The sequence below is a fragment of the Seriola lalandi genome, unplaced genomic scaffold (assembly GCF_002814215.2).
Source record: "Seriola lalandi dorsalis isolate HSWRI2012SDOR001 ecotype SW California unplaced genomic scaffold, Sedor1 jcf7180002054795, whole genome shotgun sequence".
NCBI classification, from domain to species: domain Eukaryota; kingdom Metazoa; phylum Chordata; class Actinopteri; order Carangiformes; family Carangidae; genus Seriola; species Seriola lalandi.
In genome coordinates this window covers 3,188,873-3,215,286 of record NW_019525348.1, presented here as the reverse complement: position 1 = coordinate 3,215,286, position 26,414 = coordinate 3,188,873, and the positions used below count along the sequence as shown (strand labels likewise).

General features: G+C 43.1%; 1 protein-coding gene across 1 annotated transcript; it reads right to left on the bottom strand.

Annotated features, from left to right (window-relative positions):
• Positions 1–968: 968 nt before the first annotated feature.
• On the bottom strand, positions 969–7,691 carry cdc42ep3 (CDC42 effector protein (Rho GTPase binding) 3). Its single transcript, XM_023425877.2, has 2 exons — positions 7,081–7,691; positions 969–2,803 (listed from the first exon to the last, which is right to left on the bottom strand). Exon 2 carries the CDS (start codon positions 2,587–2,589, stop codon positions 1,507–1,509), a length of 1,083 nt encoding a protein of 360 aa, XP_023281645.1. The 5' UTR covers positions 2,590–2,803; positions 7,081–7,691; the 3' UTR covers positions 969–1,506.
• Between the last annotated feature and the right edge of the window lie 18,723 nt (positions 7,692–26,414).

Here is a 26,414-nt window from a genome sequence, read left to right as displayed (position 1 = left end):
GGGTTTTCTTGCATGGGGGGAAATTTTCATGTCTTCTCTTAACATCTGGTTTTCCAGCGGCTTCAGATGCCTCGGCTGGGCCAGTTGCGGTTGTTTACGGACATTCTGGGGCCTTTGAGGGATTCGGAGAGGTACGCCACACATGGGCCCGCTCAACGACAGAAGTGGTATCGAACCCAGATAATTATTTGCATATGAAAGCGAAGATTGTCTTGTTTTCTCTGCACAAACATGGCAAAGTGGATGTTTGGGGGAAGCCTGCAATAAACCTCTGTAGGCTCTTGTCATCTCTTACCCTACGTATCTACACTGAAGGGCCTATAGGGACAGAGGATCAGAGGTGGCTGAGTTCAAGAGGCTGCGTGTATTGCCCTGATCATTCAGGCTGCTTCTTCAACACTGCTGGGTCAACATATCTGTACTGTAAACAGACAGAAGCAGAGGACTCATCTATCGCTCAGCACTGACCAAAGTTTGCCTGCGGGCTGTAGGCACGTGTTTTATAGCCTCATCTCTCTATACATTCCCGCTGATGGATAGTGTGGCTCTGAGACCGAAGCCCTCCCTTCCTCTCTTGAAACAGCTGATTTATGTCTGGTCCTGGACACTTGTGCTCTGTGGCTGGAATGCAGGGAATTTCAAAGACCCCCCCCTCACCCCTCCTCCTCTGCCTGTCCTATCTACACGCAAACAAATGGAGCAGGCGCCTGGTTGGGCAGATGAAGGCCCACCGGTGCTCCCACTGCAGGGCAGGGAAGCAGAATGTGAGGAATGTCAGAGGCGAGAAAATAAATCCATTCTACCCTTCTTTCTGTCAATCTGTAGCTCTCTCTTTCCTTGGTGTCCTTCTTGTTTGTCTTTTCCCTCTTTTCTGATTTTCAGCCTTTATTTTGTTTGATAATTTTATTGGGAAAATTGTCTCTCAGTTCTGGCGCGTGCAAACGTTCCCCGCAAGAAATCGGCCAGAATCGGACAAAATGAATTTATTTGTGTTACAATCTTAAAAACACAAATATGCATAGTGTTCTGTTGGTTGAAATAGTCAATGTGGCAAATTAATTATGTGACAAACAAAATAGTGCTTTGTTAAACACACTTAAAGTCACACAACGATATATGTTCATAGAGAGTCTGAGAGTGTAAAAAAAAAAAAAAGCAAAGGACCTCAAAGTTATCATACCGTGGAAGTCAACATAACACAAATCTATCATTTAAAATCAAAGGCACGATGGCTGTGTTTTAGCTGTAACTCACTATCACATGCATCCTAAACATGCGGCTGGCATGGCAAACACAAAAAAAAAAAAGAAGAAGAAGAATCGACACTCCATAGAAGCTAGAATAGTTATATGTTTTGACAATAAAAACATAAGCAGCTCTGTCTACCGTAGCTCATTTTCATCTTAATGATATATCCAGACACCATTTTGATTGCTTCGTGAGTCTTTCTCTCTCATGGCTATAGTTTGAAAAATTCCCTTTCTCCTCCTGGGGCCTCGGCGCAGCTCAAGGCCTGCTCTTCGCTGCGGGTTTATCCATTATGTTGAGCACATCGTCCAGGATGGATGGGCCCAGATCAAGTTCGAGGGAGAGGAATGACCCCGTGATCTGGGTGAGGGAATCCTGCGATGTGCTCTTCTCCTTGGAAAACTCAAACTCAAAATCACAGATGCGGCCCTCCTCCACCCCACTGTCTCTGTCCACCCACTCTCCGTTGCACTTGGAGAGCTCCTGCTTGAAGCCCAGGGTAATGTCATTGTCAAAGTGTCCGTAACCATTGCAGTTGCCATTGCCGTTGAGATTCGCGCTACCGTTGCAGATCTTGCTCTGGAAGTCCCCTTTGCCGCTAAAGCTGTCAAAGCTGTCGCTGCTCGCGTTGCTGTTCAGGCTTCCGTTAGCTTTGTAGATGCTGTTGCTGTGGCCGTTGATACAGTAGGGTGATGGCTTGTCAAATCTGCTTTCACTCTTGTTTATTTTGTTAGCTTTGGCGATTGCCTTAGAGGTGGACTTATCTGTGTTTTCCAGCAGGTCCAAGAGGACATCAGGCTTGGACTGGATATCTGGGAGGGAGGGGGAGGAGGGCTCGCTGCTGAAGACATCCATAGAGCGCAACAGAGCATCCATCTGCAGGATCTCTACCTCCTCGGTGCCGTCAGGTTTCATGGAAGCTGTAGGCCCAATGATGTCGTCCAGCGGCTCTGGGGGCATGGAGAACACGGTGGAGGAGATCAGGGGAAGGGTGAGGGCCTGGCAGCCACCGATAGTCGGGAGGGAGATGGCATTCTTGAGTACTGGAGAGGGAGTCTCGGCGAAGGAAGCATCACCTGTACTGTTGGCTCGCAGAAACTCACTTTGGATGCCGTACTGGGGGTGGATGTCTCCCTTCCCCGGTAGGAGCTCGTACTTCCCCTGGAGGAAAGACATATCTCCAAAGGCGTCTCTCTCCCCGCCCCTGCCAATGTGGATTGTGTGGCGAAAGTCCCCCAATGGTGGACTGATCATGTCTGGGGACAAAATATCTCTGAGACGACATTTTTTCCCTTTCTTGTTATTGGTAGGTTTCAGGTATATGGGTGCTTTCGCTGGCATGGCTGTAACTGCAGACAGAGAGCTCAGATACGCAGGATAGGAAGGTCGGAAACGCTCTAGAAGTTCTGGACGTTACAGTTCCCCAGGGGCGAAACTCCAGTTACATTCTCAGCAACACGCCGGTCAAACAGGAGTCCAAAAATAATTTCAGCAATAGCAGCATCGATCAGGAAACAGGATTCCAGCGGTGTAGAACGGTCAAATGGGCCCTTTCCTGAAATCAAAGACAAATAAAGAATATGTCAGCATTGATTGCAAAACATTGACAGATTTCTGGAAAGATTCCTTTGAGGAGTGCTGCTACTGGAACAAAACTCCTGTCCTGGATTCCTGAGAAAGAAATCTGGTCACCAAAACAAGTCCCAGAAATAAACTTTGGATCCTCCAAGAAAAAAAAAAACAAAAAACATCCTCATCCTTTCCTTGCATCTGGCGGGTTTAGGAGCCAGAGCAGAGGAGGATGAGGCCTGGGTCTAAGGCTTTTTTGCTGCCCTATTCACATTTCCACACATGAGCCTCCTTTGGCCTCCGCATCCCTGGATGTGCTAATGTGGAACAGCTGGACGGCAGATTGGGAGAGGAGAAGCAAAAGGGGGACTTTAGTAGGATCAGAGCAGGGCAGCCTGTTTTAGGAGTGAGCTACTGCTCAGACACGCACAGAGATAGAGAGAGATGGGCCAGGGAGGAGGGGGAGTAAAGGGGTTTAAGGGGTTTAGGGGGATTGTGTGAGGGAGATAGAGCGAGGGGTTTCAGAGCAAGTGGATCTTAAGAAAGAAGGTGATGCAGATTGGGAATTGATTTGGCTTTGATGGGCAGAGGGTCAGCTCCAAGTTTAATAAGTGCTGAGATACCAGCAGAGGTTACACAATACACCAGGATGGGTAAACATTATTAAAGCGGTATTGAATTTGATCAAAGGTGCCTGATCGCTTTTTCCATTACTAACCAAACCAAGAATGTCACCACGGTGGCAGCCGGCTTTAACGTGGGATGTAAAAAAGAAAAGGGAAGAGGGTTTGATCATTTGAAATGACATAGCAACCAAAGAGAAGGGGAAAAACACTGTGTGGAGGCAGGGAGTTGACAGTGTGTGTCTGATGAGGGTGGGGGGAGTGGGAGAGAGCAACAGTGAGGAGAGACCTTGCCCATTTATAGACATATTTACTTATGAGAGGTCTGTCAGCAGTGACCGTCTGACAGAGCGCACTGCTACACAAAAGTGCCTGGGCGGTCAAGTCTACCCCCCCACCCCCACCCCCCCAAAAAAAAGAAAGAGAAAAAGAAAAAAGGTTTCACTGAGAAAACATCCACATTCCTGCTGCAACCGACCCCATAGAGACGCACTGCATCAGCCTTATCAGAGACACTTTAAGTAGGCTATGTTTATTCAGCAGGCACATTAGTGTGGAGCCAGAGAGACACTTGCTGCGTATTTGAGGCCAAATAACAGACTGGAAACCACCGCACTGACTCCCGTTTCCAACATGGAGTCTGAAGAAGTGTCAGAGCATCAGTATCTTCCTCACAAAGAGCTGCAGCTCCGATTTAACTCTACATGACGAGACGAAATCTTCTCACTTTAGGGAAATGCCATTACAACCTGTCACCCAGAAAGCTCTGTGGAGCTATATATAGCCATGACAAACACTGAGGGATGCAGAACATGTGTGAGTGCGGTGAATGGCAACAGCGCTCGCCAAGGGTCCTTGTGTATATTCGAGTGCCAGTGTGAGTGTTTGCGCGAGGTGCCTGACTGCGCTCGTGAGAGATAGCAGTTTTGAATGCACGCCATGTGTGCGAAGGAGAGCGTGTTTGTTTGTTAACAGTGGGGTGGGGGGGTGGGGGGGTGGGGGGGGCGATGAAGAGTGCTGCAGTGTTTGATGAAGGGAGAGGGGGGGTTAAAGCAAAATCCCTGACTTGTTTAGCTCGAGCTTTTCTCTTATTTTTTTTCCCTCCATTTCTTTTCCTCCCACTTGTTTCTTTTTTTTTTTTGCTTCTCTCCCGTTCACCGCTGCTCCTCAATCCTTTCTGACCTTGACAGCTGATGCTTCACTGCAGTGGGAAACTGGGCTTGGATAGGAAGTGAAACAAATGCATCACCAAGCCAAAAGCTGCTTCCTGTGGGCTCAGAGCGCACATATCTATATCTGTATCAACTTTTGTTTCACTGCTCCTAAGAATAGAAGGTCACTGCTGCTGACACACTCCCTATCAAACATACCTATTGATTATTGGCCCACACTAATGACATTATAATATCTGCCTGGTCTCTGCTCTCCAGTGGTATGAGAAAATACACAACCCCTGCATTATAAGAGATGATAATTCTGGTTGAAATCAATAGCATGGACAGAACTTATAGGAAATTCTCCAGCAGATGAGCAATCCAAGTCTTTCAACTCTCACAGGGGGACATCTGCTGTGCATCCTAGCCAAGGTCAACACTTGTGGCCCATGAGGAGTCAGCTGGTGTGGTGAAAGCCTGAAGGTCTGACTTTCATGCAGCCATCCTGCTGGTGCTCAGTTTGGCTTATATGGCAAATATGACTGGAATTCCAGAGGCCACCGGCAAAGTGCGAGGAAAACAATATCCTCATGTCCGTCGATCAGGGATCTGCTGAGGGTTAATTTAATGCGAGATTGGAGGAATTGACATTGATTTGAGTGTATGTGGAGAATCTCTGGAGTCTTAGCAATGCTAGATAATCTTGTGTTGGCTGAAGAGGAAATTAATCAATTAGAATAGCTCAGCATGTGGACCCTCCTGGCCTGCTAACCCAGATGAATCCATCTGTGTCTCTGCAGGCTGTTAAAAGTCGAGCAGGTGTATTCTGGTATATGTCAAAGCCAAGGCTAGATTTGCACCCTCCTTTTTTGGAATTGCTCCAAAAAAGAGGTGGCGCCGGGCACGTGTTGCGCGGCCCGAGCCTGGCGCTGCAACTGCCCCCGCCGACGCCACTGCAGAATGCAGTCGCAGGTTTCATTTACACCTCTGGGGGAAGTGAGGATCTGATGGCGCCTTCCTTTCAGAAATGCTTGACGCAGCAGCCATCCGGTCATAATGGGAGCTGCAGGATGAAACCACTGTGTCATCAGGTCAGCAACTAGCTATCAGTCTGGGCGTGAAGTGATCTGGAGCCACTCCAGCCTCTTTAAAAATGGAGCTGTACCTCATCAGTTTGTGCTCGGAGGGTTGGTTATTTGCGAGGTGGGGGGGGTGGCAAGATGCAAGGTGATGAAAGTTTGAACAGATAAATGTGGGGTTGGCATCTGCTAATGAAACTAATGACTAGTGATTTGTCTGGGTATTTCTGGACACCTGAAACTCACGTGCAATATAACTGGGTCAGAATTCTTCGTGTAGTCTAAACAAAACGCTCCGGTGTGATGATGCTCTACAGCTCTGCATTAGCCCAACTGCTCCAGAGCCGGTGATGAGGGACATACAGCGAGAGCAGCTGTTGAAAATATGACCTGTATATGACTTCACCATTCTTTAAAATAGAAACCATGCATCCCTTAAATAATCCGCCCCGTGATGTGATTACTGTGCTGACAGGGACATCAGTGCTGCTGAAAAACAGCACGCTATTCTGCACTTGTGTAGTAGTTGTGGTCAGTGCAACATCATCAGCGTGTGGGCGACAAATTCCTCCAGGCAAACTTCATAGAAAGTTTCCAAATGCTCCTCAAACATCGAACCGTGGCCTTGACTTCTGTCACGTCTTTGAATAGCAGAAAGACCCTCTTTTTGGGGCTGTTATAAAAAGCGGATACCACAGAGGGTAATGGCAGCCTTAAAGAATAGACTGAGCTTTTTTGTTACATAAAAAAAAAAAAAAACCTCAATTATAGGCAAAGGCCTTACTTTCGGGGGCCTGGTGGTGGAGTAGCAGGGTGGAGTATTTATTCTGTCTTTCTTTCTTACTCCCCTTGTGCCACCCGCAAGCACGGCCGGCACTTGCCAGAGTTATCCTTGGCAGAGATGAGCAGGAAGCCGAATCAAAGCATATGAAACATGAAGGGAATGTCAACACATACTGGCAGAAAAGAAATAGTTCTTTCCTCCCAGTTCACCCATAAAGAAACCTCCTCCAGCCCCCCCACCCCCCACCCCACCCCCCTTGAGAGATAAAGGCAAAGCCAACTCTGCATTTCAGAGGAACATGCCTAAAGCGTGTAGCCGGACTAAAAATGTCTCTCTTGGAAAGCAGGCAGGATATCATGTTGCTCCTAACAGTTCAGCTCTTGTGTTACATGTATGAGAGCCAGACAAATGTACAACTGTACAAGCTTAACTTACCATGCACGCTTTCGCACGTTTCACTGTTACTAAGCAATATCTCATTCTCTTCCAGACACTCGCAAAGACGCTGATGAAAAAGCATTTACATGGCAGCAGGTAAACTGCAGCAGCATTATCTCATCCGCTCATTCGGATCACTGTAGCAAAAGGGAATGAAATAAAACATGTTCCCCGCTCTCACTCACCTCAGATACTCCGATGATCTGGAGCTCTTGATCCTTCCCAGGTATATTGCCCTGGTGTTCCTCCTGACTGCTGAAGCCCCAGGTTGATGTGTGTGTCTGTGTGTGTGTGTGTGTGTGTGATCAGTGGCTGCTGTGCTGCTGCTCCTGTGGCTTGTTGACACTGCCCTGCCTCCTGTCTCTGCCTCGAGGCTGCACTTCTGTCGACTGGGACGTCTGCCGGACAGCTGTTTTGGAATTGCTCTCCGGCTCCTATTCCCCTCTGAAGCAAGTCAAGTCTCCTCCTACACCTCCCCTCACTCCCCCTTCTTCTTCTTCCTCTCTCTCTCTCTTTCTCTCTCTCTCTCTCTCTTAGTTCTTGCTCCTCTCTCTCTCTCTCTCTCTAGCAGCACCTGTGCATGTCTGTCCTCTCTCCTACCCAGAGCTCAGATTTTTTAAGCAGCTCTGTGGTGTTTGAGGATCCTCCTGGCTTCCTGTTCCTTGGTGGAGCTGCGGTGATGAGTGATCACAAGCTCTGGTCTGAAAAAATGAGCACTGTGCAGAGGCAGACAGTCAGATGCCTCATGGGACTCTCCTCTCTAAAACAATCCTTCATGACATGCAGAGTGTGTGTGTGCGTGTGTGTGTGTGTGTGTGTGTGTGTGTGTGTGTGTGTGTGCGTGCGCACTCTTTCCCTCCCCTGTCTGACTTTGCGACTGCCCACATCTGATAAGAGCTATTCTGTAAATGCAGCCGGCAGCCGGCAGACACTTGACTGGACTCTCCCTGTGTCTCTTTTGAGTCTGTCCTTATCTGTCTATCACATGTGCACACCCATACCCTCCCATTATTATCCCAAACTGTAACTCTGAAAACATCACTTCACAATCCAGCCAAATCTATTTAACTTTATTTTTGGCTGAGGTTGTGGCGACACTGTGCAAATCGACCAATTACGGCAGAATACTGCAGCACTGCAGCACATGCAGGGGACATTTACTAACAGGCTAATGTGCAGCACGTGGGTAGCTGCAGCCAAATTAGTCTCTCTATAATGTAAATGCACAGACAGAGACATGGGGGTGTGTGTGTGTAAGGGTGCTAACCCGATGCCCAAGAGTCAAGGACATGGCGAACCTCGCCAGTGCATCCCCCTTTTTCTTCCCAGTTCTATTCCTGTATAGAAGAAAAAATCACCTTGGTAACCGATGGAGCTCAGAGGTGATGTCACACTTGCTGTGTAGTCCCCCCCCTACTCAAGAGGTTGGGGAAAGCAGAAAAGCAGAGGAGAGGTGTGTGTTTCTGCACATACAGTGTATTACAAAAGGGGGAAAAAAGATAAATGTGGGGGGAGGGGCGCTTGTGGCTCAATCATTGAGTCTGTGTGTGTGTGTGTGTGTGTGTGTGTGTGTGTGTGTGTGGTTAAGAAAAGGAGTGAATGCATGTCCTTACAAGCCGTAGCAGTACTTTAACAATAATCCTGCCTTGTCCAGCGCATGAAGCAGCACATCCCTCTGCAAACACCACAAACTGTCACTCCTCCTCCCTCATTCTCCTTAATCCACCTCTCCCTGCTTCACCCTGTTCCATGTGATGGATGCAGTACTGTAATAACCACCCGTGTATAACGCTTTGCTAAGTCTTACACTGAAATGAATGCGTGGTTGTGTCTGTTTGTGGATGGCTTACAGTTGGTGAGACACCTTCTATTTAACTCACACAGGCGTTATTTAGCACCAGTTAAACAGCAGTTGTGAATGAAGCCCTTTTAGCGCAGTGTTGTCGTGTCGCCCCGGGGATGATGTCATCGCGGCGTCCATGTGGCCGGCACATGAGCTTTAAGTAGAACACACAACACTGTCTTCTCATTTAAGAAGACCATTAAACCTTGGAAAATCCAGAGCTACTGCTCTAAAAGGAAACTGTAAGTAATTCTCCCCACAAGATAAATTGCTGAGTAGTAGAGGGATGGGAAATTAAAGTCAGTGATAACTTCTGTAGAAAATCTGGCAGTGTCCTAATCAGGCATAACAAGTATAAAGGGATTTTATAAGTTGTAGATAATGACTTTATAAAAGGCTAATAAATCATTTAATTTACTTATTTAAAAAGACAAAGCACATTAATCAGCATATCTGTAAACATGCCACTGTAAGCCAGCTGTTTCCTTTTCAACTGAAGTCCTTTGGCAAGATATTCTCAAACTAATAGGCCTACTTCAAAGCAGACATTTCATATTGTCATAGTAGGAAAAGCACAGTAACTAATAATATCAAACAATCAGGGTTCCCCCCCTTATTCCAGGTTCCAGATCATTTTCCAGCATATTTTCAGTGAAGAACTAGCTCATATGACAGACAGGAATCACACCATCAATATGTTTCTCTCAGTGGAAGTCTGTTTTCAAATAAGTGCAGTCTATACTTGGCTTAATTATGAAATAATTTCTTACATGTTTAATTAATCATGAAATTATGACAAATTGATTTGATTATGACAAATGATGTACATAGAACTTGCTGGTCTGTATATGTAAATAAAACTTATCATTATTGTCGTCATTCCATCTTCCCATTTATTATTATCCAACTCTCAGCGATGAACCCACATACATTTGAAACCTTTGCTCCGCCAGAGTTGAATCCCAAACCTTAAACCTTTAGCTGCAGACAAAATAAGCTAACAAGCTACTGAATCAAAGATGCTAACCCATTATTCAACAGTTGGGAAGAATACGTTAATCTATAAACCTAATAAAAACTACCACAGTTAGCAGTCAACAGTGGCTCACATACATTTAAAGGATAATGTAACATGCAATTGTGATGTGACCTCGGGCTGCGTGCCAAACAAAACCTGTAGAAGCCTATTCAAAATACGTCAACATGATCCTGAACACAACTTTGTCTGAAAATAGGAGAATGTTGAAATAATTTTTCTGGGACATTTTACTTTTTCTCTCATTTTCCAAGTGTTTGCAATGACTGGAAAACCGGTCGGCTCTTTTCCAGGTTTTTCCAGGACTGACAATGTCTCTGTCAGTGTCCCCATGAGCTATGACAGGACCTTGAAACTAAAGCAACTAAATGGAATTCTACCATCATCATTTATTTTTCTTATTCGTACATGTGCTTTTCCTCTATGACAGGTCGGAATGTCTGCTTTGAAAAAGTGGTAACAGGTTCATGAATACAAACACAGGACAGTGACATTAGACACTGAAGTGACAACAACAACAACAAAATCAGCTCTGTTAAGATAGAGCATAGGTCATGCACCACAGAAAGAAGCAAAACATTGATGCAATAATATAATAATAACATCCACTGGTCACTATGCCTAATGTAGTCATGCAGAGCATTGTTATACAAGAGGACGTACTGTACATTAAAACATTAAAGGTCCATATAGTATAAAGGTAGATGTCCATGTGTTTTTTGAATATAAAGCAGGTCTAGGTTTTACATAAATACTGTGAAAGTATCAAAGCCTCAGTCCACAGAGAAATGCACACAGCCTGTATTCAGAAACTGAGCCTTAAAACCAGCCGTCAGGACTTCTGTAACTTTGTGATGTCACAACAAAGCAGTCACCGCTCGGACCCACCATTCAACTGTGCAGGATTTGGTTTCGCTGAATGTTTATCTGAAATCTGCTATATTTTTATTGGATCACTCAGAAAACAGTCAGTCAATCAGAGGAGAAGCTCGGAGCCTCCTCTCTTCTCATTGGCTCACTCACCTGTTGTTACTAGAGCTCCAATGTCCAATGTTACTTGAATTAGTTAGGACTGGATGTATTATAATAAAATTACTGTCAAACATGCAGATAATAGGAAACTAATGTTACAGTATGTATTTGGCAATGAGTTGTTAGCTCCTGCAAACTGCCTCCAAGAATCAAGCATGGAGCATTTCTGCTCCACTATTCTCAAATATTCTGTCACCAAACTGAAGGCAGCAGCATAAACCTGTACTGTGTGCTGTATTCTGTTGAACACACTGAATAAGTGTTGTTGGATGAGTGTTTGCCAGGATTATGCTTGTCATCCTGTTTTTGTTTTCCATCACACGTTGTGTGTTTGGGTTGTGTTTTGGGAGGAATTAGTCTTATTTTTTATTCCAGTTCAGGACTAATTTGTGTTGGTCTGCAGTGGCCCCATGTCTTCGCCCTGTACACAAGGAGAGCTTTCTGAGTGAGGTTTCTCTAAAGTGTTTGGGTGTCCCGTCTGAGCTTTTCCACTGAGGTCACTTTTCTCCAACTGACACGGCACACACTGATCTCAGGTCAGATAAACATGCCTCTCCTTGCCTACTGAAGTAAATCAACTGGAAAACAAAAACAAGAATTAAAGAGGCTAACTCAGCCCCAAGCATACTGTATATTTACTGCAACTCTGGAGGTGCAGCACGCATCTACAATGAGTGTGGTTGATGACTTCTGCCTTTCTCACAGATTTCATTTTAATCTCATGTTAACACCTCACTTGGCTGACACACTCCACCTTTCCTCCTCCAGCTGCTACGACTCATGTGTTCACACCCATTATGAAGTAAGCTATACATCATTATCACTTGGTGTCTACAGGAGGCAGAGTGACTGAGATGAGGAATATCATACGCTTACATAAAGCACTACTATATACTGTCTTTAAAAAAAAAAAGGCTGCTGCTTTAACTTCTGGCTTTTCATTTGAAAGTGGTAATAGTGTGGTGGATGTCTGCCCAGTCTTTGTGTCCTGTAATCCATCTATCATGTGACCAACACAGACAGACGATATGGAAAAATATATTGTTGATGCAATAATAATTGCAGCCATGAGAGATGAACACTGTATCAGCCATTTTTTTTCTGGGCCAAGTTGAGTTCTGCTTTTAATGATGAAATGTAAAGAGGGCACGGAGGAGGTGAGTTTCCAAAGGGAACAAGTCAAGAATAATAAAGATGCATAGGGACATTCCTCTGTGCGACTCTCTGGAGAGGGTTTCTGTGGCGTTTGTCGACATTTTTCACAGCTTTTAATAACACTGTAATGAACAAAATGTGCAGCACATAGATTCAATATACATTGTAAACCGCTGGAGACTTGACGCCGCATGTTGACAGCCTCGTCTACAGCTGCTCCATTCACATTCTTATCAGAGCTTTCTCTCGGGGTTGCACCATTTCACTGCAGGTCCTCATGTGCACATTCATTTTCATCCTGACAGTGAACATTTCACAATGTTCTCAGCCCCACAGGCAGCACACAGGGAGGAACCCGACATTGAGGGCACCGGCCAATGTTCTGAGTGCGGGAGGTGTGCAGCCCGAGCGGAGGGGGAGGAGGGGATTGTGGGTAGTCTAAACACTGTCTTGCTCTGTGGCCGTATCCCAAAATGTTTTTCTGTGTGTGCGCGTGGGCGATGCACCATCCCGAATTACAGCAGACCACACACACCAGAGGTAGCACCTCGGCTTTTGTGTCTATTTAAGCAACTGAACAAACTTGGCAAAAGGTGAAAGGTGGAGTTCAATAGCGAGGACAGCAAGAGGTTACGGTTTAAAATTGTTTGCTATGCAACCTACAGTGCAGGTATGGTCGTCAGTAATCTCTTTTACATGGGTTTTAGTTTTTTTTAACTTCCAGTGAGTTTTAAGCCTTTAAAGGAAAAACTCAGAAATCTAAAACACTTCAACAATGATAATTAATTGCTGCTTTTTACGATGTAGATGACACGATGTTACATTAAGATATGCTGTCGATGTGTTTCCAGCAAAAACAGAGATTATGTTGTTTTTTTTAATGGTAACTGGACTGCACTTCCATGCTTTTAGCGACCACTCAAAGCGCTTGACAATACTTTCAACACTCACCCATTCCCTGACACATATATACATCACACCCATGCACAAAGGGAACAGCCATCAGAGGCAATTGGGGATTCAGTATCTTGCCCAGGGACACTCTAACATGCAGACTGGAGGAGCCGGGTATTGAGCCACCCCAAAATCGGTCAGAAATATCAGGTTTAGTTGAGCAAGCGCTTCTTTCTGGGCAACATCATTTGCCAGTTTAAAGCTGCACTAGTTAATATTTGTATGTTAAGTGATTTGAAGAGGTTGCTCATTCTGAACAACAATCAGACATTTGTCACTTCAGCCCTACAAAGCTTGTTGTTTTGGTTTTATCGCTTTCAGCTTTAATGCAGCAAGCTTTTTTTTTTTTACCAGTTTTTAAACCATTGCACATTACCTACCCAGCAACAAAAGGCACAATGAAAATGTTTGAAGCTAGCTGGTGAACAAAGATCTTAAGTAGCTAAAGATCAAGAAATGAGCTGATGAAGACCAGATGTACTAGGAGAATAAATATCGCACTTATTTTCATCAGGAGACCAGAAACATGACAAATCAATTTTAATGTTGCTCTGTGAGTATTTAGACACCTGTTTGCTAACACATTTGTCATAACATCTTAAAAAGGTCAATTTTGTGTTAACAGATTGTTTCACTGTCCTTTAGTGACCCTCAAATCAATATTACTTTAAACCAGTGGTTTTAAAAGTGGAGCCCAGGGACCCCGGTGGGTCCTTGAGGGGGTTCTCAGCAAAAGGCAATCATTTTTTTTACTGTAATTCTTTCCATAGGTTATACAATGATAGAATGTGTGACTGTTTTGGTCATGGGTTTCCAACACTTCTAAAAGCAAAAATGTAATTTGTGTCAGTGTAGGATCCTTGACGTGAAAAAGTTTGAAAGAGTCAAACTGTGAGAAATCATCACAAATATGGCACAGATACCAACATCACCACTGACGGCCTGAACAGACCATAATACAGTGCAGCTTCAGTCATGCTGCATTTTTGATAAGGAGCACGACTCTTTCATTTTGCTAATGGAAAAAAACTTGCCAATACTCACTCATTAATGTTATTACCTCCAATTATTACTGTTGTGCCTGTCTACGCTGACGTGATGTCCATGAAAAAACCACAGCTGATTGCAGCAAATTGAGACGTGTTCTCTGGGAGATGGAAACAGTACAAACATTGAGGGAAAATGCACAAGTAAATTTTAGTTAATGTAACACTGCATCACAAAATAACTGAAAGCATTAAACATCTCAGACTGATGACAGTGTAAGAGTATCCAAGGGGAGATTTTTTCCTTAATCTTACAGAGACAAACTCTCTTCTACAATTAGACTATCTGACCACATCCACACTCGTGTGTCCATGTCTGGCTCACATCCTTGGAAAGAGAGCAAGCGATACACCACTTGGTAAAGAGTGAGTCTTCCCACTGGAATTCCAGTAGTGGTGCCACAGGCCACCCTCTCGCAATCAGCTTGTGGTTGTCCATTTCCACCAGCCTACATCCTGCTCCATCCACAACCAAAGCACTATTACGTGCATGAGAATTGGCAGGCTGCCCTCGCCCATATCATAGATGGGTGAGCGGAGCGAGAGTCAAGCTGAGTTCAGCGGGAGGCCTGAACCTGAGCCGTGTTCACATCAGTGGCCAAGAGGAGAATATTAGCACCAGCGCCAGTGCTGGTGGAGATCTGTAGATATCTTTAGGGACACAGTGTACTGTACATACAGTGTCCTTAGCAGATCTTTGATTGATTCCTTGGCCCCTAGCAGAGTCTGTTTCTTGTTAGAAACATGTTAAAGGCTGTGGAACTTGCTCCACCATGCTGGAATTTGGAGTATGTACAGAGCAGTGGTTATATAATGACTTTTCATGTGTGGAGATAATGTGAGTAAACTGATGTTTGGATGCAATTATGGAGCAACAACCAGTGACGTTTCCAGCGGTGTCTCTTATGAAGAGGAAAATTATTCAGCATTTCTTAATTACAGACGACAACTTTGGGAAGGAGGTTGACCTCCACAGAAACCTATCGTTGTGAGGTTAAATCTAATCTGATTGAATGATTACTTCCTGTTTTTCTTCATGCCCACTTGGACGTCCACTGGGAATCCATGTGTCGCTTGAGTTTGGTTTATGAAAGTCATATCTGTTTGTTCAGTAAATAACATTCCACGGTTGTTGAAAACAAAGTTTGTAGCTGACACTTCAAGCTTTCTTGTGCCCATAAAACACACACACACACGCACACACACACACACACACACACACACACACACACACTGTTGCTACTGGAAGCATCAGTAGAAATGATAAATAATGCCAGTAATAATAATAAGTATTTATGGCCTCTGGGAATGTTTTGCATCACTGTACATGATCAGAGTGAGTGTGTATTGGCTGCCTTTCATCCCCTTTAGATACAAGTATGTGTGGTTTCGTTTCCAGCAACACGAATGTACTTTGTAACATCTGGCCAGATTATCTCCAGAAGCTCAGTTCATTAGAAAACGTTGGCGGCTTCCAGCTGCTGACTCAGAAACACTTTGATTGAGTTGATTGCATTCATAGTTCTTATAAAATTGCTTAATTGTGTTATTTGAAATAAGAAACGCATTCTTGAGGATTTCGTGGGCATTGTTGCTCATTTTAGTGGCAGCTCCACGTATGGCACCCATCCCACAGTAAAGCATATGATTGGTTCCAAAACAGTGCTGAGCACGGAAAGGCAGAAAGGCATGGTTAAATTTTGAGCCAGGATTTTTTAAAGATAGCCAGACACCATCTGCTCTATTTTTTATCTCAACAGTTTTAATTTGAGAATTTCATTCTTATAAACAGTGAATGTAACTCGGCGTGTAACTCCTGTTCTTACTTAATGGATTCAATTAATCTTTTGCTTTTCTTTTTTCCAGAAAGTATTGAATAAGGTCTTCTGGTAATTGACAATGTGCCTCATGGCCGCATTAAGTGCCTGAAAACTGTATAATATTAAAGGACCCATATTTGACACTTTTCCAGTATTTCATTTAAAGTGTTGAACTATAAGTTTTTGATCCTCAATGTAGTTTTACATCTCCTCTCTCAGGCTTCTCCTTGGAGTTCTAGTAACAACAGGTTGGTGAGCCAGTCGATAAAATATATAACATATTTCAGGTAAACACTACAAATCCTATTGGATGGTGGGTCCAGGTGGGCGGGGCTTGGGGCATGGCTGAGAGTGGTGCCTGCTTTGTTGTGACATCACAAAGTTACAGAGGTCCTGACAGCTGGTTTTAAGGTTCAGTGTCTGAATACAGGCTGTGTGCATTTCTCTGTGGACTGAGCGCTTTGATACTTTCACAGTATTAATATAAAACCTAGACCTGCTTTATAATCAAACAACACATGGACATCTACCTTTGTATAATATGGAGCTTTAACTCTTTTATTATACACACCTTTGCTTACCATAGACTGTAAAATTTCTCTTTCATTTTCAGAACTATAGTAACTGGCCACGCCACTGAATTAAACTACATTAAGCCACTTATGGGCAAGCAGTAACATGTTAAGCATTAACATCTGATAAAGTTGTGGCTAAGTGGCTAATTTGTTAGCAAATAATTGCTCACTCTCCTTTTAGTTCTGCTTTGGTTTCCACCAACTCTAGTTGGAAATATCTGGCTCTTTAGCTGCTAAATGCTCCACTACATTCTCCAGCTAGTTGCTAATTTTGTCCGCCTGCCATTGTGGTGCTCATATACATATATATATATATATATATATATATATATTCACCCCTGTACAGTTGTCATGAGGGAGAAAATTAGAGAGCCGGTTTTAACCAGGCTGTAAACATGTTTATTTCTGCTATAAAGTTGGCCATTTTAACAGTCTATGGGGATTGACTCGCTTTTGGAGCCAGACTGTTGTGGCCATTTAAGGAACTGCAGTTTTTAACATTTCCATGTTGGCTTTATTTCTAGAAAATCAAAACAGTATTTATTTAAAGGATAGAGGGTAGATTAAGCCTGGCAAAGGTGTGTTCACAACAACTTCACAACTACCATGTGCCCTGACTGTTACATAAAGCTGAAACTGTGGTTTAAAAGCTGAGAGTGGCAGTACGGTGGCGACCTGTCCGAACCTGTCAGCAGACGAGAAAAACACTGCAGGTATTTTAACTTGACACTTCTTCAGTAACTCTGACTAAATGAAGTCCACTGACATTTCCTCTCAGCCTCTGCTCAACTTCACAAAATGACCCTTCACTTTATGTAACATCAATACATGCCACACGCAGCACTCCACATTTCTCAACTCAAACACAGACATTAGCTCAGGAAGGATTGTGTGGAGGCCTGTAATAATGGCCTGTTCCTCAGAAACTCCACCATGTGTCAAAGAGGGAGCTGCTGCGGGGGCTTGACAAATACCAGGGATACCTCGGCCTTTATTGTATTCAGAGCCAGTGGGCGCGTACAGACACCAAGCGTGTGCGGTGAAACTGAGCGTGTGCGAATGGCCGAGGCACTGAGAGAGACCACAAAAGAGCTGATCATGTGAAAGGAAGGGCATTTGATAGCTTGGACACAAACTGCGTGCAGCATACAACACAGAGACTATCAAAGCTGAGCTGATAATTAACTGACAAATGCACCTTTCAAAGCTCTTTCCAGTGAACAAATTAGTAGTTTCAAAATCATTTGACCGAGGTTATGATTTAATGTTGCCTGTAAGCATCTAAAATTCCGGATTAAAGGTTTCGATAATGAAAATCCTGGGAGACTCTGACCCAGATTCAAAAGAATAACATCACATACGGTCAGAGGCTGGTAGTAATGAAATACAATTTCTTATGTTGCTGTAATTTATGGTTTTGATAACCATAATTTAATCTGTTAAGTATTGATTTATTAATACTTAACAGATATTTTCAAGTCAAAACAATCTTTTCTAAATTTCCATTTATGACAAATCTGACAAACTCCTTTTTTAACCAAAACTAGCAACAGGCTGTTAAGATGGCAACATCTGTCCCTTGACCTTTATGTGGCAACATCATCAGGTCGACATTTTCATTGGTTTGGGAACAAATACCTGCAAAATAAATGACATTCCCATCTAGCTGGACTTTGTATTAGTGCCAATTTGAAAAGTTTGAATGCTAACATGCTAAACTAAAATGATGAAGTTTATAACATTATACCCGCTAAACATCTGCATGTTAGCATGTAGCTCAAAACACTGCTGTATCTAGAGCAGTGACAGAGCTGCTAGCGTGGATGTTGGCAGCGCTGCAGCACACAAGTGACGCGTCAAGTGACGCCCCTGGTACCAACAGGAAGCGTCACGCTGCAGCACGCCAACAGCACCAGGACCATACACAGAGTGGGACAATGTTCAGAACTTAAAATCATGTGTGGACATTAATTTTAACTTGATTTTTCACCTGAAGAGCCAATGTCCAGAGCTCTGGTTCACCAGGCAATATCTTTTATGGCACTGTCTTTGTAATAACACAATTGCAGGTCTTTTTATTTCTCAACCTGACCACGTAGTCTCTCCTCATCACTTGTACACACACGAGAGAGCACAAGAAGTGAGGAGAGGAAGATTGAATGGAAAATTCAAAACAGACTTTTCTCTTTAAAAAAGTGTTTTTTCAGGGGTAGTAGCTGTTTTGACCAACTGTGTTCGTTCGGCAGCGGTGTGTTTTGACCTTTAGTCTTGTTAAAACACTAATTAATGTCTCCTATAAACTTTTATGCCAATTATCTTCATTTCTGCTTGACTTCAGCTTTGGCAAGAGGCTGTACTTCTGCTTGAATAAGCTTTTTTTTTTGGTTCTCCTCCCACCTGAAAGTAGGCTTCGTAAACATTTCTGGAGTATTACAGAGGTATTAAAGTTGGATTAAAATGGCTCAAATAATGTGTCTTATCTTCAAGGCTTGTATAATATATTTATTTACTTGTAATTATAAAATGTAGATGATTTTGTAGAAGCTGGTCAAAAACTGAACTTCTTAACACCCTGGTAGCCTGAACTGTTTAGGATCAAATTCCACTCCAGTCTTGTTTTCTCAGTCAACACAGACACTGACTTGTTATCCATTATATTTTACTACAAAATAATGGACATGATCTCCTAACCTCTCATTCAGCCAGGTCAGACAGAAACACTTATTCTTACATGATACCATCTGCCTCTGTTACTCGGCCATCACTCAACATCTGTGCCACGTAGTCATTTTTCAACCTACTCTGTTTCACTGCAGCACGATGTAAAGCAACCTCCCAACCTTACCAGTCAGCCGGGTCATAGAAAAGGCGCCCATCAGTTTTCTTCTGTGGCATAATGAGCAGCCATATATTTTATCTACTGCACAGGATAAAGCCTCTCTGACCCTAGTAGCTGGGTCATACAGAGGCTGAGGACAGAGAAACGCACCCGCCCCGTCTGGATATCCTGATTCCCCCCACAGGGCAGATCAAATGGTGATCTACACCTCTCCCATGTGGTATGTATTTGACATGGGTTGGGGGTGGGGGTAGGGGGGGGTGCAGGCTCAGCACTGGTCCCCTCCACTGTCCCATACTCAGGGCTAAATCATGTGGGCAGACACACCCGACCTGTCCCATCTGGGGCTGCTTATCTCTTACTTTGTGGAGCCAAGGGCGGCCGTCAATCAGAGCCGTGGGCCGCTGATACAGACAGAAGTGTCTGAGCTGAGACGTGAAGACAAGACTGGGGTGCATTATGGGGGAATGGAAAGCGAGAGGATTTCTTTACATCTCTGGGTTGAAATGTGTTGGGTTTGACAGTGTGGGCAATTTAGGTCACTAAACCACAAAGCGTGGCCCTCTTCAGCATGTCTTGTAAGCACAGTGGAGAAATACAGTAGGCCTCGCTGGCGTGTTTCCAGGCCACTAAAGTTCTGTAAGTGTGAGGGAGTGAGGGTATTTGAGTGGGAGATACAGCGGCAGTTTCAGTTTTATACAATGTTCGGCGGACACATTCTTCTACAGTGAGTGTGTGTGTTTGTGCTTCACCAGGTGCCTGGAATGCATCTGGACAAACAGGCAATATTTCACTCATATGGTCCTTTGTGTTGCTGAATACTGCACATTTAAGTCAGCAAAGAAAGCTGGAGAATAACAAATGTTAACTTAAGGCCTCCCTAAAACAATACCCCTCTCTGTACGGCCGAGGAATTCTCCAACAGCCTGTCATTACGTCGTTTTGAATTTATATTTCCCAGCGGTGCAGTTCGCCGACGCATTCAGATACCAAACAAAAGGAATGTTTCACATTTCTCTCAGATTATAGAGCCCTGCCCGGAGGTAGCTAAACATTCATTAGTCATTGAATTAGACTTAATCAGCTCCACATAATTGTGTGATCAGCACAGGAATGTCAGTGTTTTTGTTGAAAGTGCATTTCACACTGATGACCGGCACCGTGATTAACAACACCACGGGGTGTGTTTATCCCTTTTCCCGTACTGCTTACATTTTTACATCCAGGAATACTGTCGTCCATTTAAATCATTGCATAGATTATTTCTTCCATTTACATTTAAGCATTTCCTTCCTCTCAGCGGTTTACGACAAGGGGGAAAAAAATAGATAAATATTCTTGTGTCACCAGTATTATGTTACAGCATATCAGCCAAAAATAAAACATGCACGGTTTAAAACAGTATGTGGAACAAATAAGTCAAATTCTTTTGCCAAAACATCATTTAGCTCATAATAAATTATAGGATAGTGGGAATAGAGCAATAGAATAAGACATATTGTGACTTTTTGTTCAGACAGGAGCATTATAGAGTGGAAATTAGGGGAGAGGGCAATATGAATGTAACTATTCTCCCTCTCAAACTCAGTTTTCTTCCTACCTTTCATCCTCCTGTTTGCTTCCACTGCATTTACAAACCGTTTCTAACTCTAAAAGGCAGCTGTATGTGAGAAAGAGAGAGAAGGAGGACCAGAAAGAGGGAAGGGAGAAAATGAAAAAGAGCGAGAGAAGAGGACAGAAATAGTTGAGGGTGTGTAGGCCCGGCTCTGACCACTGGCATGCATGAGGAAGCAGCCTCCATTCCACCGGCCAGCGGATGGTTTAGAGACACTACAGAGCGCACAGCTCAGCAGCCCACATGCAAGTCCGCTGGCCTTCCCCACCCTCGGCTATTCTGGGCCTCTCTGCCACTGTGGTGGCTTTCACTCAGCAACCACACAAATAAAGCCTGAGAGAGAAAAACATGAGAGATTGAAGCTTCAGGCGAGCAGGGGAGGAGATGCATTGTTTACTGTTTGTCTTGTTTTTTCATTACCTCTTACCATACGTTTTTTTTAAGTTGATTTACGGCACTGCGGCATCGGCCAAAACAAAGACAACCGGCTGCAGTTTACACTATGTTGGCCATAGCATCACCAGCACCCATGTTTAAATGGTAATTCCAATTTATTCTAACTTGGATTTTACAGTCGTTGTTTTGGCTGTCGTTTCCATCAGTTATGATAACTCACCACAGTAACTGCCAAGACTGGGGAGTATAACATCACAACACTTACGTCTAACAGGGGGAGATACATGGTTGGATAATCAGACAGGATGTGACTAAATCAACAGTTTAGCCAGATGAACTTTATTTGGAGATAAAATCAAAAGTCAGCACGCCCAAAACTGTGTTCATGTACAAGTATAGCATGTATGGAAGTTGAAGGTTTGGCTAACCAGGGAGTTTGTTTAAAAACCGGTCTGATCGCAGCTTGTGTTTCTTGCACTGTTGGACTTGTCACTAATCGCAGATCTCAACGATCAACTTGATACGAATGAGAATATGTTCCATATTTTGAAAATATAGAATAACTGCTAACATAGCCAACATTAGCATTCATGACTGCTTCCTTATCAGTATAAAATAAATTAGTTTAGCATCAAATTTCATTCCTTTAAATGCAAAGAGCTGTCTCCAATGTTAACTCTTGTTTTGCTTCTATTTTTATCACTTCTTTTCTTCTACTGAAGTTAGCATGCTAACCAGCTAGCCCCGTCCCGTCCCGTGCCGTCTCCTCATACTACTTTATTTTATTATCATTATCATTATCACCACCACCACCGGCTCCCTGCAAGAAACTACATTCATTGCCAAAAAAAGCGCCACCCTAGTCAAGGCTACCTTATGCAAGTGTGTAATTTTTATTCAAATTCCCCCACAGCTGTTTATGATTCAACCTGATAACATGACTGAAATTCTGGTACGTGGTGTGGTCGCTTGACCACCCACATGAAATGAGGAAATCAAATATTATCATGAATGAGTTATCAAGACTCATAAACTGCAGTGAGTCAGCAAAATGACTGAGGCTGTGGCTAAATTTTATGTAATACAGTCATGATGGAGTATTTGTGATGGTGTGAAAATGCGTTCATTGTTCTTTTGATCGTGTAATGGAAAAAGTATTTTTGGAGATTCTTGGGCATCATGTAACCTGACTGTGTCCAGTGAGTCTGAATCTCTTTTCCATAGGCGGCATCATAGATTGTTCCCTTTTCTCCTTTAGTGGTTGACAAATGAATTTGTGAGACTGCCCCCCTCTAAAAAACAAGGTCACCATAGGTCATCTGGGCAAGCACCTTATAACAATCCAGTGTTTATTTTTAGGCAACCTCTAGCGGCTGTCGTAATTATGACTGGAGAGAAGAAGGAAGTTTGGTGATGTAGTATTAAGAGTAACAGCGTCTGCATCAGGAGGAGGACAGGGTGGAAGGATGGGTCCACAAAACACAGGACTTTCACACAGGACACTGCAGTTGGTTTCCTGTGTGAAACCAACAGTCATTATTGTTCATCCATGACTGTTCCACGGCCTTGTGTGTTTATTATTGTAACCATGATGACAAAAGCCCCATAACCTTTGGTCTGTGTTTATCTTAAATTAAATTCTTTTTTTCTGTCTCTTTCTCATTTTTACTGGGTTCTGGTTCGTCTTGAGAAGGTCATTTAATGATGAAATGATGCTTTTTTTTTTATAGCCAAGTATCTGGTCATTTCTTGGTGGGGCACTGATCCAGCTATTGTAATTCTGCAGCCCTGTCTAGCCCTGCTTTGCTCTCATCTCCTTTGTATCTTTTTTTTTTTTTTTTTTTTTTTTACAAATTATCACACAATGGCTTAACAACAGTGATATTACATGACTGAGATCCCTGCTGACAGTCTGCAATGATACCTGATATATAGAGAATAGAAACAAAATTTAACTAAGAGACCTTCATCAGGAGTAATGTCTGAAATATTCCATACAACCATGAATGGATTTATTCTGTTGAGCATTCATGAAATTTCCTTTTGCTATTTCCAACCTGCTCTTCCAGAAACTTATACTATCTCATGTTTTAAAAATAAGTTTCCACTGTAAAGCCTCGCTGGTCTCAGACAATACGAGCCTGTGCTGTTGTGGGACAATAAACCGTCTTCTCCACCTCCTACTGAACTCTCTGGAACTCGGAGACACAACACCTCTGCAGTTTGCTTTATGAGAATAACTTCACCTTTGTCTGTTCTAATCAGCTCTGCTCACAGCCACTTCCCCGGTAAATTACCTTCTGAACTGCACGGGCATTTCCCATTAGGAAAAGATATTTCACAACTGACTGATGAGCATTAAAAGCAGCGGATTCTGTGACATATTATGGCAGATATAGCACGGCCATGCAGCGTTTCTCCTTCTACTAGTGAATTCACCTTTACTTGCTGTCCACGTATTGTTCCCTCCTTTGAGCAACCATTAAACATTGATCAAAAGAAAATGAAGAAAGAACCAACAAAGTCTGCTTCTCTTTGAAGCTGAAGGATGTTCTACAGCGGCGTCTCCTGAGGCCACTACAGACACTGAATTACTTGTCTCTCTCTAAATGTGTTTCATTTCATGTTTGTTGTAAGGTGCAAACGTTTTTGAGAACCTCTAGACAAAGGCTTTTTACCAGACGTGTCAGCAGCCTTGCTCTATGGTCTGTCTCAACAACTATTGGATAGATTGCTATAAAACTTTGGACACATTCATAAAAGACGGTGCCTTTTGTGATCCTCATCATTCATATCATAAAAAAAAAACTAATGACACTCCCATCAGCATCGGGTGTTCTTTGTGTTTAGTGCTAATTAGTGACATTAGCATTTACTGTGGCCCAAAGCTCCACTGTGTCTCAGTACTACCTTGGCTGCAGAGTCCTAGTCTTTTTTTATTGACATCAGTAACGGACTGTATTTATATAGCGCTTTTCTAGTCTTACTCTACCACTCAAAGCGCTTTACACTACGAGACACATTCACCCATTCACACACACATTCATACAGCACTTGCTATATACATCTACATATGCTATATACGTGGTACAATTTGGGTTTCAGTATCTTGCCCACTTCTGCATGTGGAGCCAGGGATCGAATCACTGACCCTCTGATTAGTGGACGACCCACTCTACTCCTGAGCCGCAGCTGTGACTCTCTTATTCAAAATGTTGAGTTTCCACATTCTGATTTGTGGTATGGGAGAACAGAAGTTGTGGAGATACTCGGTTGATAGATGGAAAACGCGACTAAAAAACTAATGCAGGCTCGTACAAGAGCACAGCTAAATCCTACCGTCATGAAGGTTAGGATGTTTGTTGAAACGCTTTTAGAGAGGTGCTGATTCAACTTTATGGTCGTTCCGGAGGCTGGAGTTTGTGGTGTCGTTGAACCGTTTTACATCTATTATTTTGTTCACTCTATTTATATCAATGAGTGTCGGCTAAATACTTCAAAATAGATTTTGCAACAGGCCTTACATGAGCACTGATGTTTACCACATATAGTGAGTGGAGTGATGTTTGGCATTTGGCATCTAATTATCATGTTCTGGTCTACATGAGGAGAGAGACATAATGTGACTACCCAGATAGACATGACTCAGGATTTCCTCACCTTCACATGCAGAGATGCAGCCTGGGTAATGAGTCTGGAGCTGCCAACATAAAGCGCAGACTGTGTTTAAGAGCAGATTATCTTGATCTTTGGCTCATTACACACCGAGCCGCAAAGAGCTGTTGTGTCTCAGCCAGTGCAGACAGGTGATTAGGTTTTATCAGAGGGTACAGACTATGCTGAGGATGATAACTAGCAACATCCCTGTTTGTAGTGCATCCTGTTCATAGTGCTACCTGTGCTCCTCATCCACACTTAATCCAGACAGGAGGAGCTCAATACTAATTCTTTAGGCGCCACCTGCTGGTCATAATCTGCTGACAACTAAAAAGTGGATATTTCATCATCATAAGCTCCATCATTGGCTTTTACTAAATAAAGAAGTTTGAAGAGAGAGGTCATTAAGGTGTGATATTCATACACTTCAATTAGGATTTCCTCTTTAGAATCAAAAAGTATATTTTTCAAGCCACAATTTGTGAGAACATTCATATCTTCTAGAAGAGATAAATGTTATACACTGGTGTTTATTTAGTAGTGGGAGAGGACAGGGAGGGTTGACCAAAGTTCACGGCCAGGAATGTGTTTGTGTTATTTTGAATGTTTTGTTAGGGAACCATGTGTTCTTACCAACTGTTCCATCTTTTGCAAGAAAAAAAAAAAAACGAGAGGTTTAATTTTTTATTGGGAGGGACAAAGATCTCCTTAAAAAATGCTGCCACAAAGTTGTTTAAGCGATGTGTATCTGATTTTGGAGGAATGCATCACTCAGATGGCATGACTAATTATCCATGCAGAGGAGGACAGAGAGGAAGGAAGACATCATTAAAACACAACGTCAAAAGTCAATGAGAGGTCCCTGATGTAATCTGCCTGCCTTGCATTTTCCCAGCATTCATCACTTGTCACCACTTTGTCGCCTAAATCATTCTTTTAGCTACCCTACGTTGAACTTATAAACCTATGTGCTTACTGTATGTTACTAAAATGCCCATCAAATCATACTAATTACAGGAACTCTACCTCATGCCCAAGTGTCAGTGTAGCATTTTAAGGCAGCCTGTACACTAAAAACTAGTTCACACAAAAGTGGTTCATACAGGAACCATTTTAAGTGCTATTATATAACCATCCTTGTTTTAAGATGTTGAAGATATCAACAGTATCTTCTTTTTGTGTCCAACACACCAGGGTGCATTGACTGTCAGACAGGGGAAACAGGATTTTTATAATAAGGTAAGTCAAGTGTGTGTGTGTGTGTGTGTGTGTCTGTTGTTGAGCACATTGTCTACATGCTAATGAACTGTATTCTCATGATCTGGTTCATGTTCAGCCTCTTTTTTCACTGAACTAACAAAGGTAACACATCACATCTGCTGATACTGCTGCAGAGGTGCACTGAGAGAGCAACTGTGAAAGTGGATGTGCCACAGTTTGTTAGTACAGTCCTTTAAGGGCCTCCACAAAGCCAACTTACAGCAAACATAATGAAGCTCATGGTTTAACGATATCGACAACTGGACATATAATAGACTGTGTATAATGATG